Consider the following 15,233-nt stretch of genomic DNA (forward strand, 5'->3'; position numbering starts at 1 on the left):
GGGATTGGCAGAGGGGGGTGGCGGAGATGGAGCGATTGGAAAGGCGAATGAGTCTGGTAGCCGTATTCAGGATCGACTGAAGCGGGGATAGCCAGCGGTGAGGCAGGCCAGTGAGGAGGGAGTTGCAGTAGTCGAGTCGTGATATGATGAGGGAGTGGATGAGCTGTTTAGTGGTTTCTGGGGTTAGGAACGTGTGGATTTTGGCGATGTTGTGGAGGTGGAGTCTGCACGAGTTTGTTAAAGATTGGACTTGGGGCTGGAAGGATAGGTTGGAGTCCAGAATGACACCAAGTACTCTGGCCTGCGGGGCGAGTTTGATGGTGGCGTTGTTGGATGTGACGGAGAAGTCAATGGGGGGTGGTGTCCGGTTTGGGGGGGGGGGGGGGGAAGAGACCAGAAACTCGGTTTTGGAGAGGTTCAGTTTAAGAAAGTGGGTGTTGTAAGACCCCTGTAATGCATGTACACACCCATGTACACATGGACAAGGGACAAAATACACAGAGATGTTGTTGGCATATACGGTCTTTACACCCCGGTCACATCAAAGCCGATTTTAAAATTGTAAGACTTACAGTGGTAACGATATGACCGCTCTAATAGCGGACAATAGGGTGCGACTTGGCATACGATCTCATGGCATGCAAATCGCACTCGATGTGACCGGGGTGTTATTGATCTACTTGTGATAGGAGGAGCTCATCTTTACTGTAAATATATATTGTAGAGAATACACACTGTACACCTTTTGTGGACAAGTGGATCAAATGTCAATAGTTACATAGTCCTGTTTACATTGGGATGGACACTTCTGATGCATCTGGATGTTAGGATATGCACCCTTTGCAACATTCCATGGTTTGTTATTTGCAACCACTATTAAAAAAAAAAATAGTGTGTACAAAAATAATTTTTTTTTCCTTATTATATATATGTAATAAATAAAAAAAAGTGTGTACAAAAAAAAAAATACATACATACATACTTTTTTTTTTTTTCCTTATAAATGCCAATTTCCTTGAAGAAAGACCTGGCAAAGCATGCCACCACGGCACATGCAATTTCAATCTGCTAGCTCATATGAAGCCAGTCTGCTCCTGTGAGATTTCTGGAAATGTCCCAGCTTCATTCAGAAGCTTTAGATAAGGAGTTGGGAACAAACTGTTCAGTACCACCTGTGCCCGTGTGCCAGGTTAGATATGGTCTACACTACACAAGCTGTTTACATAGAGACGGCCTCATAGCTGGGTGTGTGCCCTTATTACGCACTCCGTCATGGAACAATTCCATTCTGAATTACAGGCCAGCATTAGGAGGCGGCCAGTTCAACGAGTCTACAAAGAAAGATGAACAGTGCATGCTGGTTTATGATCACCAAGTGGTGCCAGCCTAATACAGGTTTCTTCTGACACTAGAAAATCTTTGGTTAGGAAAGCATAAAAATATTAAATAAAAAACAACAATGCTTATACCATCCCGCACGTCCCCTGTGTATTTTTAGATATGCTGCAAGTACAGGTTAGCAGTTGATCTGCCAGAAATCCATTGAGCTCCTAACTTCCTGTTTGGCCTGACAACACTGTGGGGTTATTTACTAAAACTGGAGAGTGCAAAGTCTGGAGCAGTTCCGCACAGAAACCAATCAGCTTCCAGTTTTTTTTTTGTTAAAGCTTAATTGAACAAGCTGAAGATAGAAGCTGATTGGCTACCATGGACGGCTGCACCAGAAAGACCAAGCAGCGCTGTCAACATTGCCTGCTGGACTACAGAACTCCACCTATACCTCACCCCTCTCTATAGCTATACAATACAAACAAAGAAATTCTGCTACCCTGACTACCAAGAGCCTGCGTACAGTGTGCAGAGAAAAAGGCTCTTGGGAACTGTCGTTCTGGGGCTGGTGTACCTTTCAGCCCTTGCAAGGGTTTCACAAGCCTGGTGACGTCATAGGGAGTAATAAAACAGTTTTCTTGCTACAGCACCAAGGTAACAGAAAAAACATTGCTCTAAATAGGGAGACTGATTACTCAGTGTAAAAGTATCATCAATGTCTTGTGCTGTTTATCATCATTATATAATCTGTGCCTGTTTTGCTTGGGCTATGACACTATTCTTCTGGGATCTTTGTACAGAGAATGTCTGTATTCATTTGTTACTTTTTGAATGCCATCAGATCTGCCCAGGGGCAGACTGACAACTCATGGGGCCCCCGGGCAATAGGGAATCATGGGGCCCGTATCCTTGCCCAAACTCAAAAAAGGCTATGAAAAAGGTACCAGGGGCATCTCATGGGGCCCCCTACTGACCCTGGGCCCTCGGGCAGTGCCAGAGTTTCCAAATAGTCAGTCCGCCCCTGCATCTGCCTAAACATTAAAGATTTATTTAGCGAAGGTGTCTGTCCTCCCAGTCTGAGTACAGGATAAAACAGAGGCACCACCACTCTGATAAATGTCTGGAATAAGACTTTATTTGCAATCACCAAGGAAAGGCCACCATGCTTCACAGTTCAAAGTTCTCTTCTTCAGGGCTGAATATGAGAACAGATCAAAAGCATTAAATCTGGACCAGACAGCGGCATCAGAAGGATGGGTGTTTAATAAAAATGACATTGGGGGCTTTATACCCACTGTAGTTCTCCTGCCAAAATAGAGCAAAGCCTCCAATGTGAAGACGTAAAAGAAAGTTTGGCCAAATCTTTTTTAAATCATACTTCTCTTCTGGGTCACAGGCGTGCACTTATTTCTGCTTTTCTGTGACCCAGATTCAAGTGACAGTGGGCTAAATGGTGCTGTTGGCTGACAGACACTCCAGCCTCTGGAAGGATCCCTGCAATGTTGGGATCCACCCAGATGCCCAACTGATATTCAGTTCCAGCTCTTACAGCCAAAAAGACAGTTGCGATCCCCCCCCCCCTCCTCTCCAGGACTCCAAAGCACTGGAGGGAAGAGCAGAGAGTGGTGACTGACAATCATTGCTCTCTGCTCAGAGCAGACCAAGAACTGAGTGATTAGGGGTCATGCGATTGCTCAGTTCTCAGGTTTAGAGCAGGTGGGCGGCAGCTGCAACATCACAACAATGCTGCAGTATGGAGATGAGTATGGACTTTTTTTTTTAAAACCCCAAACTTGTCTTAATTACCAGTCTTTATGATACCATTGTCTGGACAAAATGCATGTCTTTTGATCTTATTAAGGCCTTTAGAGGAACCTCTACATCCCACTGGCTCCCGCTGCTGTCAATCACGGCCAGTAAGCAAGTGAGGAGAGAGGGCAGGGGGCGGGGCCGTGGCTCTATGTGCCTTATGGACACAAAGAAGCAGCTCGGGAACAAGTGCACAGCTGTGCCCCCAGAGCAAGCAGCTTTCTCTGGAGGCACTGCTCAAGGGGGAGGAGCCAGGAGCGCCAGTGGGAACCAGAAAAGGATCAGGGCAGCTGTGCGCAAAACTACTGCACAGAGCAGGTATGTTTGATATGTTTTTATTTTATATTAAGGAAAAAGGAAGCTTTAGTTATCGCTAAGTAATCCAGAGACTATCACCACCACAAAACATCTGACTTCCATTCTGAGTGGCAGACATTTAAAACTCAAAATTCTTCAAATACATTTCTTTTTTTAGCACTTTCAAGGCTACGTGAAGATTTTCATACTGCAAGTTTGCTCTCTTTGTGCCGGACTCCGAGAAACGCAGCAGGTGTAGAAGTGTTTCTGCTCAAGCAAAACACCTTCAGAGTCATCAGTTGAGTATTTTGGATGGATGGTCTGATCTAATGAGTAACCAGAAGGTCAGAGAGGCGGTGGCTCGGAGCACCCGTGTGCCTGAACCCTGCTTGTCAAACATTAAAGGGATCTGGAAAAACAATTTACCTAGAAAAGAGTTTTGTAAGAGGCAGCAGGCCATGTCAGGTTATGTAAAGCTGAACTCCAGACAAACCGCCGAACCTGTATAAAGGAACAGACTTATCTGCCAATTAACTTGTATTTCTCTACATCTAGTCTATTGAATAAAGTGATACTAAAGGTTCAGATTTTTGTAAAATAACAAACCTGCTCTGTTCAAAAGTTTTGCACAAAGCAGCCCAGATCCTCCTGTTCTCGGGTCCACCGCTGGTGCTCCTGGTTCCTCCCCCCTGCTGAATGTCCCAAAAGCAAGCTGCTTGCTCTGGGGGCACTCGTGCGTGCTTGCTCCTGGGCCACCTGTGTGTGTCTATATGGCTCCCGCTGCTGTGTCTCAGCCAATGAGGAGGGAGATACCCAGGAGAGCCGCCGCTCTTGTGCACATCCCTGAATCAAGATCGGGCTCAGGTAAGTATTAGGAGGGGCTGAGGGGGGAAACTGCACACTAAAGGTGTTTTTTTACCTTCACGCATTCCATGCATGAAGGTCAGGGCCCTGGATAAGGGGGTAGCACCAGTCGTCCTGTATGGGGCCCAGGCCAACAGAGGGCCCAGGCAGATGGGTGAATTGGATGTGGGCAGGGAGGGTGATCGGCGTGGCCGGGGGAGCAATTACTGGAACAGATCCCCTGTATGGCTCTCCCTGCAGCAGCTGAAAGCTGCTTCTCTCTCCCCAGTGACTTTCAGCTGAAGCAGATAGTGTCAGACTGGGGATCGGTTCCAGTAATTGCCTTTTCTACTGCACGCATTACCCTCCCTGTGCGCCATACATATCCCCTACTGCCTTGGCCCCCCCTGTGTACCCCAACACCCACAGTACTGCCACCTTTCCTCCTCCCCTTCCCACCGGCAACTGCAAGCTCACAATAGGATCAATCAGGATGGAGAGTGGGGGAAGGGTCTAGTAAATGTCACATTTACCAGCCCCTTCCTTTCCTGAACACGAGTGATCAGTACTGATCACTCACTGTGTTCATTCATAACTTTAATGAATTTTTTTTGGGGGGGGCTTTCAGGTTAGCTGTATGGGGCCCCGTGGGTTTCTAACAGCAGCCCTGATGAAGGTAAAAAAAAAACCTTCAGCATGTCAAATTACTTTAAGGTCTCATTTACACTAGCATTGCCTTCAGAAGAGTGATCCACGTGGATTGCTCTTCAGAGGGTGTTTGACAGGCAGCGAAGAGAGGTTTTAACCCTTAAAAGCCCCACTCCCTTGAATAGGTCAATTTCAGCAGGCTGTACTGCCCACCAAATACAACAGAGGGGATAACTTTTGCTGCATTACAATACAAAACATTGCGTCTCAGCATGCTTCTAGCCCCATCTTGCTGCCATTGCAGCTTGGTGGAGGTGGTGGCTGTTGGGGCGCAGCAAAAATGTGGCTAAACCCAGTGTTTTACCCCCCCCCCCCCCCCCAGCAAATGCAAGTGTAAACAAGACCATACAGCCCTACCACACAGCACAGCCAGCCTAATGACTATTTTTCAATCCTGCAATTAAGTAACACTGCTGGGTCACAGCCTTGTGGATGGACAGTGGCAGAGCAGCAACAGACTTCATAAAATCAGCTCTTTGTCCTCTCCCACTGTCAGCAAACTCCCTGTGAACACGTGTGAATAAAGCATACCTGAATGCTATTGCTCTGGGCTCTCCTATTCCTTCTGCATTGAACTGTATTGTAATTGCACTGCCCCCCCCCCCCTTATATTGTGAAGCACTGCGTAAACTACCGGCGCTATATAAATCCTGTATTATTATTATAGCAAGAATTAAAAAGAAAAAATATATAAATGTTAATAAAATATTAATTATTATTAATAAATAATAATGTTATAATTAATAATAATAAATTATTGGTACCCCTCCTACTCACAGTCAGAGAACTGCTGAAGAGGATTACAAGTGGCTAAAATATATATATATATATATATATATATATATATATATATATATATATATATATATATATATATATATAATTTTTTTTTTTTTTTAATCATTTACGGAGTATTTTCCTCATCACTGCTGGGAGCTTAGCAATGGCCAGCTCAGAGGTTCCCATTAAACCAGAACTCTCCTTTAGGAAATTCTAGTTGCTTGGCTTTAATGCGGACTCCTCTGTGCTTTCTCTAGCGTGTTTCACCACCCTATTGAGTCTGACAGAGTCAGTGTCTGTTGAGCAGCCTTAGCCATTTACTGACCATTGGACATAAGCAGAATGTGATGGGACAGCCGGGGCTGGGGCATGCACCCTCAAGTTACTCACCAGCTCTGCACAAGCTGAACAGACGGGGTCCCCAGCAGGGGATCTGGGAGGATGTAGATCTCACGCATGATATTGGCCAGCCTCACCGGTAACTCCTGCCGCAGGAAGACAAAGGAGGTCTTCTCACATCCATTGGCAGATCCTACAGAAATAGAAAACAAATAGGCTTTAATATGTTTAAAGATGTTAACATGCACCTACATATCAAAAGTGTATGTAAACCCAAAAAGAAATAACATAATATATTGCAGCTTACCAGTCCGTAGACGTGGTGACTGTATTAGTTTTCTTTTCCCAAGTCCCCCCCCCCCACCCTTTACATTTTAACCTGCTGATCCTGCCAGTAACACTCGTTCTCCAGAGTGACAACGCTCACTCCTGCACTTTATCTAAGGAGGAGCAGCATGATTACCCTAGAATAGGAAATGTGTTGGGACTACACTTCTCATCTCAATAACATGGGGGAACCTGTTCTGTAGTCCACAGAGGGAGCAGAGAACACGGATAACTGGCATCAAAGGAGTTTTTGAGCTCGCTGGATTTTTAGAGGGATCATATTATTAATCTTCTTATATAGGATTTATATAGCACCAATAGTTTGCACAACAATTTACAATATAAAGGGGGACAGTACAATTATAATACAGTTCAATACAGAAGGAATAGGAGGGGCCGGCTCATGGAGCTTACAGTCTAAAGGAAGGGGGAGGTGACACAAAAGGCGATAGCTGTGGGGGATGATCTGATGGAGGTGACTCAAGTACAGTTCTTAGGTGGGGGTGGGGTAAGCTCCCCTGAATAAGTACGTTTTCAAAGATCACCTAAAGGCAGACAGGGTGGGGTCTGACCGGACATACTGTGGTAGGGAGTTCCAGAGAATGGGAGAGGTTCTGGAGAACTCCTGGAGGGAAGCATTGAAGGAGGACTTTTTTCCCCACTTATCAAACGGATACAAAACCCCTCCAATGGTATATTTCACAGACCAAAAGTGAGGAAATTACAATGAGAATATCTGACGAATGATCTCAGTTTTTCTTTTTTTTTTTTTTTAATGCTAGTCTCCATATTGATAATGAAAAGGTTAGCAAGATTCTTGTATGACAAAATAAAAATTCGGAAGTGATGTAATGTATTTGTATCGTATTTGCGGACGAAGACTGTACTGAATAAACAAAAATCGTACAAGAAAAATGTTTGTGCTTGTCCCTTCGAATAATTTTGGACCAAAGCTGCGCACAAACGATCAGATTATCATACGCTCACTTAGAAATTGGTATTTTTCATCGAATTTTCTGATCATGTGTCCTAGGCTTTAGGTTCTACATACAAACAAGTGTAACTTACCATCTATAGACCTCTTAATACATCTCCTTACAAATGTAGATCTCTCTATCTCTTTGTAAACCAGAAACTATATATATATATTCTGGTTTACAAAGAGATATATATAGTTTCTGGTTTACAAAGAGATATATATAGTTTCTGGTTTACAAAGAGATATATATCTCTCTGGTTTACAAAGAGATATATATCTCTCTGGTTTACAAAGAGATATATATCTCTCTATCTCTTTGTAAACCAAAAAATATATTACACACACACACACTATATTTTCTGGTTTACAAAGAGCATCATCTCATACGGTATGATATGGAACTCTGGAAAATCTGGATAACAGCAAATTCCTGGAGATCCCTTCATACAACATGGCCTTGGAAGTCAGAGCTGCACTTACAACCGCTGTCCAAACTTCACCCAGATAAGGCGTCAGCCGAGTGTGTCCAGGGCAGGGACTGAATGCCTACAAACTACACTTCATTTAATCACATCTGTTGCTTTAGAGCTTCAGTTCACATACCAATTATTCATGCCAAGTCCATCTCCAACAAGGGTAATCCAGACTAATTAAATTCATAAGCAGAGGCATATCAAACCTAGTGAGAAGTACACATCAAAATAATCAGTATATCCAAAGCTGTGAAATTAAATGCAGATCCTGAATTGTCCTGTAGAAGTCGAGCTAGGTCTTGCCCAAATTTCTGCCTCATCCTCTCAATTTGTCCTTCAATATAATAGGTGGCCTAAATGATAAATCGGGTGTGCTTTGTTTACTTTACTTGGTATGTCCCTCTGGCCCCCCCCTTCTATCTTTGGTTAAACACCCTTGCCTCTACTGCTCAGTTAGTTTCACTTTCGAACCAGAAAGTTCTTAGAAAAGTTGTTTTCTTAGTCCTCATGCACACGGGACGTTTATACAGCGGCTGTTTTTGGCTTTTGACGTTTTTTTCTACAGCTAGTAAACCCCCCAGCATGTTATCCTAGGTGTCCATGCACGCATGGACTGTAAAAAACGTTTTTATGGCTGGGGCGGTTTTTGGATGAAAAAAAAAAAAAAAAGAAAAAAAAAAGACCCAGGATTAGTGGGTTTCTAGGAGGAGCTGTAATAACGCTCTAAGGCTGAAAAACGCGGTAAAATGCTGCAAACCGGCATTTTTGAACCGTCTAAAAAACACCAAAAAAATGCAAACGCAGAAAAGTGCCACTAATTTTTTTGTCAAAAAAATGCTAAAAAAAAAGCTAAAAAAAAAAAAAGAAAAAAAAAAGGGAAACATGGAAAAATGCTGCTAAACGCGAATGCAAAAATGCTTAAAAAAAAAAAACAAAAAAGCTGAAAAACCCACATTTTAAACGTGACTTTACACAGCTAACGTTATCAAAACACCCCATGTGCATGGTCTCTTACACTTTAACCTCCCTAGTGGTCTGATTATGTCCATATTTCTGTGCTCAAAGCGGTACGTTTTTTTGCATGGAAATATGTATTTTTTTTTATTGTAGGCCTGTAATTTTTAGGAAAAACTCACTGAAATCTGTCCGAACAAGAGTCTAGTAAACATCACGGGTATGAAAACTTGAAACACAAAATCATAAATTATTATAGAATCATAAAAACATTATAATAAATTTATTTCAATAATATAATCAAACCAAAAACACTGAAATTTGAAATAGAGCGCCAAGTTCGCACATCACTGAGCAAAGTTGCAGAATCGTTTTCAGCGTCTGATGAGGAATTTCCCCCACAAATCATTATCACTCAATTCTGCAAGTGGTTCTGATTTACTATCGCTGTTCTCTAGCCGGTCTAAAACCGCTTGACCTAAAGGGACGCTTTTTGGACGCCATGGACGTTTCTCAGTTTCCAGGCAGAAAGAACAGTAAAAATGCAGGCAGGGCGCCGGACAAAGCACTCGGGACAAAATGTATGTGAAATCGTTTGATACAGTAATGTAATACTATGTGATTTTAGTGAATGTCACTTTTTGTCATTTTCAAATTTCCCGCTGCTCTGTCCCTGTTCCTCCCGACGTCGCAGGGGACTGAATCCGGAAGACAGATGCCGGCATCCGCCGGATTACATTACAGGGGACACTGCAGAGGGGACATCGCGGGAGCGCAGGACAAGGTAAGAGAAGAACAGACCCCGGAGCAGCGCCGCATGGTAAGCCCGAGTGTAGCTTGGGCTTACCACTTTTGGTACTGAAACTTTACCCCGAGCTACACTCGGGAATACTGCCAGGGAAGCTACCAGACTGAAAAAGATACTCTGTACATCACCTATCTGAAGTAAAAGTGCGCAAAATTCAACTTGCATACCTTAGGCCAGGTTCACACTTGAACGCGATTATTACTATTTTACTGGATTTATATAGCGCCAACAGTTTGCGCAGCACTTTACAAAATGAAGTCAGACATTACAGATAAAATACAATTTGGTACAAAAGGAATCTGAGGGCCCGGCTCGTTAGAGCTTCCAATCTAAGAGAGGGATGCAGGAAACCCACAATTTGTGCACATTTCCTGCACCACATGCAAAATGCACTGCATTTCTGATCTGCAATGGGTGTCAAGTTAATGACATCCCAAATGCAGGTCGCAAATGCAGTGCGTTTGCCTGCATCGGATCACGTTACAAAAGTACTATGCCATCCAGTTGCGGTGTACTTGGCGCAAAACAGTGCAATTTGAGCACATTCAAAATAAAATGGGCTCAACTCGCACCGCAGTGAATCACAAGCAAATTGCACAGGAGTGGCAGAACGTTCCTGTGCGATTCATAGTGTGAACTGGGGCTTAAGCTGTATTGTTGCTGTATTGTCTCCCGTTATATTGTAAAGCTCTGAGCAAACTGTTGGCACCATATAAATCCTGTATAATAATAATAATAATTAATAAAGAGTAAGGCTCCATGCACACTGTTTTTTTAGCTAACAAAACACTGGACAAAAAATGCTGGTAATACAGTTTTAGTAGTGTCAGCATTTTTTTAGTGTTTTCACAGTACATGTTAAAAATAAAAAACCTGCTGTTAGGAGTATTTTAGTAGCTTTAAGGAGTGCTTAGCATTTTTTCTGCTGGGGAAAAAGAAAAAAAAAAAAAAAAACTCTACAAAAAGCAATTTTTTTTTTGTTCCTAGATGCCGATGCTCAAAAAATGCTAATGGACTAAAGTGTACATAGACACATCCAATAACACTATTTAGCTTCCAGGAGCTTAAAAAAAAACGCTAGTGTGCATGGAGCCTTAACCTGACTAGATTCTGCCAGGTCAGCAAGTGTCCATACCGTCCACACAGACTGGGTGTAAGAAGGTTCATCATTGCATATATTGGCATTTATAAAAAGAACATAAGAAAACTCGAAAGGTGGTAGACAGTGGGGTCAGCTTAAACGTTTAAAGAGAAAAAATTTGAGATTTGCATATAGCCTACCGATACTTCCCTAATCTAATGACTTGTGGACTTGGGGTTATACACTGCAGACTGCCTGTGTGTTGTAACCTGGGACAATCATATTGGGCCTGTTTATGTAAATGTTAATGTTAGATAAGGCCGACATACAGAACAGACTTTTCCTGGAAGCATAGCGGACCTCAACTCCCGCTGAGGACTATACCTGACTAAGGGGATTTTAGTTGCATAATTGCACAGTTTTCATTGAGCAAAGATTGCACCTTATCTATGTTTATTCTCCATATTGTGGATCAAAAGGTGTAGCCGCTGTTAGGCTGTTTTGGTCCCTGCACTTGCTGCATAGAAGGCATCAGCCTGCAGGGTCATTTTGTTGTGATGTCCCCAGTCTCTGACCATCTCCTGCAAAACTATAACTATGTATGCTCACTTATTAAGGCTTCAGTATCCAAGCCTAACTCAGCCTTGCAGCTAGGGTACCATGGAATGCTAGGATTCCTCCAGAGGTTAAGGGGCATTCTTTCCACTGACCACCAAGAAAAAGAGCATTCTTCCCAATGATCACCAATGTAATTCGGCCCGTCTCACATTGACCGCCAACGCAAGGGGCGCCCTTGCCACTGCCCGCCAACGCAAGGGGCGCCCTTGCCACTGCCCGCCAACGCAAGGGGCGCCCTTGCCACTGCCCGCCAACGCAAGGGGCGCCCTTGCCACTGCCCGCCAACGCAAGGGGCGCCCTTGCCACTGCCCGCCAACGCAAGGGGCGCCCTTGCCACTGGCCGCCAACGCAAGGGGCGCTCTTGCCACTGGCCGCCAACGCAAGGGGCGCTCTTGCCACTGGCCGCCAACGCAAGGGGCGCTCTTGCCACTGGCCGCCAACGCAAGGGGCGCTCTTGCCACTGGCCGCCAACGCAAGGGGCGCTCTTGCCACTGGCCGCCAAAGCAAGGGGCGCTCTTGCCACTGGCCGCCAACGCAAGGGGCGCTCTTGCCACTGGCCGCCAACGCAAGGAACATTCTTGCCACTGACCACTAACGTAAAGAAAGCTCTTGCCACTGACTGCCAACATAAGGAACATTCTTGTCATTGACTGCCAATGCAAGGAGCATTCTTCCCACTGACCGCCAGAGTAAGGAACATTCTGCCCATTGACCACCAACATAGGGAGCATTCTTCCCACTAACCAACAATGTAATGGGGCCTACTGACCACTAATATGAGGAATATACTTCTCAATGACCATCAATGTAAGGAGCATTCTTCCACCACACTAAACTGTAGATATGATGAATACCTGAGGTTCCTTGGGACTGTAAGTCAAGGGTTCATCGAGGTTGGTCTAACCCATCAACTTGAGATTCAGGTGGCCTGACTTTTAAACACAATCACCCTGCCCCTGGAAAGGGACTGCCCAACCTTAATTCAACACTAAATAATGGAATTTAGCATCCTCCTTAAAGATTAGTGGTCTCCTATTGATGATCGCCACAAAATGCTGCTTGGCTGTCATGCTGATCCTCTAGTTTGTGAAGGAAGCTCAGCTGCTAGTGCTGTCATGCATTCATGATAGGTGTGCTTATTGAAAGGACCATCACCATACACAATGGTGTATAGTGTGTGGTGGAACGCTCATTGGTGATAATGCATCACTTATAGCTGTTGACTCAAAATGACCGGGAATGCACTGGTAGGAATAACAAATCTTTTTTGCATTTCTTCCAGGGGTTAAAGGTCAGCTGAAGATAGCAGGCTCTCATATCTGAACTGCAACCTTATGGGATGTGAACGTTTTTATCAAATGCATAGCACTGGATTTGAACTCTGATCTCGCTTATCTCCGGTCAGTTCTTACACTTGTGAACCAGAACAGTTTACGTAAATGGTTTCGACAGCCGGATGAGCATCTCAGACAGTGAGGTAGAATCTGTGGTGCTCAGCAATATAAAACAAATCACTACAGATGTGTGAAACTTTAAAAGGGCCAAGATCACTTTCTAGTGGTCAGACTCAGGGCAGAGGCTAGATTCTTGTATCCACATCTTTAGGGGCTAAATAAAGGGGCTACCTCGAAATATTCACACCTGAGAACTGAAGGAGAGGAATTAAAACTATACACTTTGTTTATTTTTATTATGTTCATGTTAAAATAACTTAATGGGACCAATTGCTTTGTAACATGGATGAGGTCCCTTTTGACTCTATGGAGCATTCGATTTCAGCTCTTTTACATCCCATCCTTCCGGGGACCCCTGAATTGAGGGGGTTGAAGAGAATGATTCTATTTGACCCGGTGTACAATGCCTGTGCATGAAATAGATCATTTTCTTCCTTTATGGTCTTCTGCACTACCAGGGAGCTGTGAGGTGTCTGGCATCTGGGTAGTAGTTGTGTTCTGAGTTCTAAGCTCACCAAGGACACCAACTATGAAGAGTTTACATGTTCCCCGTGTTTGGGTGGGTTTCCTCCTACAAACTAAAAAGCAGCTGATCAGCAGACTTCCAACCAGACTGGCCCCACAGTACAGTTTGGTAAAGCTAGTAGCGGATAGTCATGTACAACTGGACGGCCCAGTGAGCGTCAGGAAGATATCCCAGCATTTACACCTACATGGTTAACCCAATAACCTTTATCCAATCACCATTTAACAGGTCAAGGCAAGTGTTGATTGTCCAAGAACATGATGGTAGAGGTGATAACATCTTGCTCTTACATAATCCCAATTCCATGGTGCCATGAAGTCTGGGATAGCTGATAATTGTACAAGTTAACAGGGCTGAAAGTGTGATGTTCCTGACAATCATTACAATCAATCAAGGAAGGAGCTAGACAATGGAAGAAATGTCTTCAGCACTACAGACCAAGTGCACTTGAATGTGATTGATGCAGATCCTGAACCATGGTAGGCCAACAGACTAACGCAGGCCATAGATCATGCGATTTTCTTATCTGCAACCATGGGTCACAGGAAAAAATAGCTTGATTTTCCCATCAACACTGAGGGAAATCCCTCCTGCAGAGCCATTGGGGTTGCTTTACTAAAGGCAAAGTCTATGCACTGCAAGTGCAGTTGCTCTAGATCTGAGGGGAATGCAAGGAAAATAAATAAAAAAAAAAAAAAGCCCAAACTCTAGAAATCAGCAGCGTTTGCCTTCATTTCAGAGCTTCCCCTCAGATCTAGAACAACTGCACTCGAAGTAGACAGAGTATTTGCCTTTAGTAAATCCACCCCAATGTGTTCTCCCAGCGGGGCTATGGCCACTGCCAGTAATCGCATACTAGAAATCAGACATGCTGGCTGTACCCAAGTCGATCGATGGCCTGACGGGTACAAACAGCCTGCCCATGCATGGATCGAATCTCAGCCGGTTCCTGCTGAACAGGCCAAGATACAAACCATCTATTGCCAGCTTAGGCTTGAATATTGAGGATGGAAAGACTAGAACGTTCTGATTGTTTTCTTAAGGAATTGGATAGTGGGGAAGGCGCGGATCTTATATCTGGTTCTTACTGCTCTCTGGGCTGTGAGATTCCTCTTCACGTCCTGTCCTGGAGGCACAACAGCAACGGAGTGGAAACCTCTCCTAAGTGAGGGGAAATCCCACATCACATCATCAGTCTGTATATGCAGTAAAGCATGCTTGTTATACTCACTGTGGAACCTAAGGGGTTAATCCTCTGCAGTGTGTAAAAAGTATGTTTGATCCCGACTAATCTGATCCTCCCCTTCAAGTGTCCCCCTCTTATCTTCTGATAAGACAGTGTGGATACACTCTGAACATGCTCAGTTTGGTTTGTAGTGCTAGAGAGGTGTTTTTTTGGGGGGGGTTTCTTGGGAGAGTGCATGTGATCAGCACAGGGCCAATCAGCACTCTAACTTCTGATGAGAAAAGGTATTTAGCAGTTTATATTTACTAAAATAATTGCATTTCCATGTTGTGTGTACTGTGGGGCACCGGATATAGTGAATGCAGGGTCCGGGGGACACCGGATATAGTGAATGCAGGGTCCGGGGGACACCGGATATAGTGAATGCAGGGTCCTGGGAGACCGGATATAGTGAATGCAGGGTCCTGCGTTTAGCTCTTTATCAAGATCTTTTCCCACCACCTTGATAAAGAGTGTTCACGTGCCTTTAAAACACTGGTGATTTGTACAGATACGGGACATCAGGCAAGTGTCTCCCTGGATTTCATGTTGGTGTGCTGGCTATTTCCTACATTCAGATCTGTATGGTGCCAACATTTAACTGCACACCCACCCATAGAAGTGCATCTACACAAATCTTGTGCGAGAGGGTTTGATGTGCTGCAAGCCAATAAATACTTGAC

At 44.2% G+C, this 15,233-nt stretch overlaps 1 protein-coding gene across 1 annotated transcript in view; it reads right to left on the bottom strand.

Annotated features, from left to right (window-relative positions):
* Nucleotides 1-15,233, bottom strand: part of LOC149439145 (pyruvate dehydrogenase (acetyl-transferring) kinase isozyme 2, mitochondrial-like) — a 57,855-nt gene that overhangs the window by 28,086 nt on the left and 14,536 nt on the right. The window contains exon 3 of the mRNA XM_089659403.1: nucleotides 6,157-6,298. Coding sequence (XP_089515529.1) covers nucleotides 6,157-6,298 — 142 coding nt within the window. The remainder of the gene's footprint in view (nucleotides 1-6,156; nucleotides 6,299-15,233) is intronic.

This window comes from Staurois parvus, unplaced genomic scaffold (genome assembly GCF_062004578.1).
Source record: "Staurois parvus isolate SC_StPar_1 unplaced genomic scaffold, SC_StPar_1.0 ptg001152l, whole genome shotgun sequence".
NCBI lineage: Eukaryota > Metazoa > Chordata > Amphibia > Anura > Ranidae > Staurois > Staurois parvus.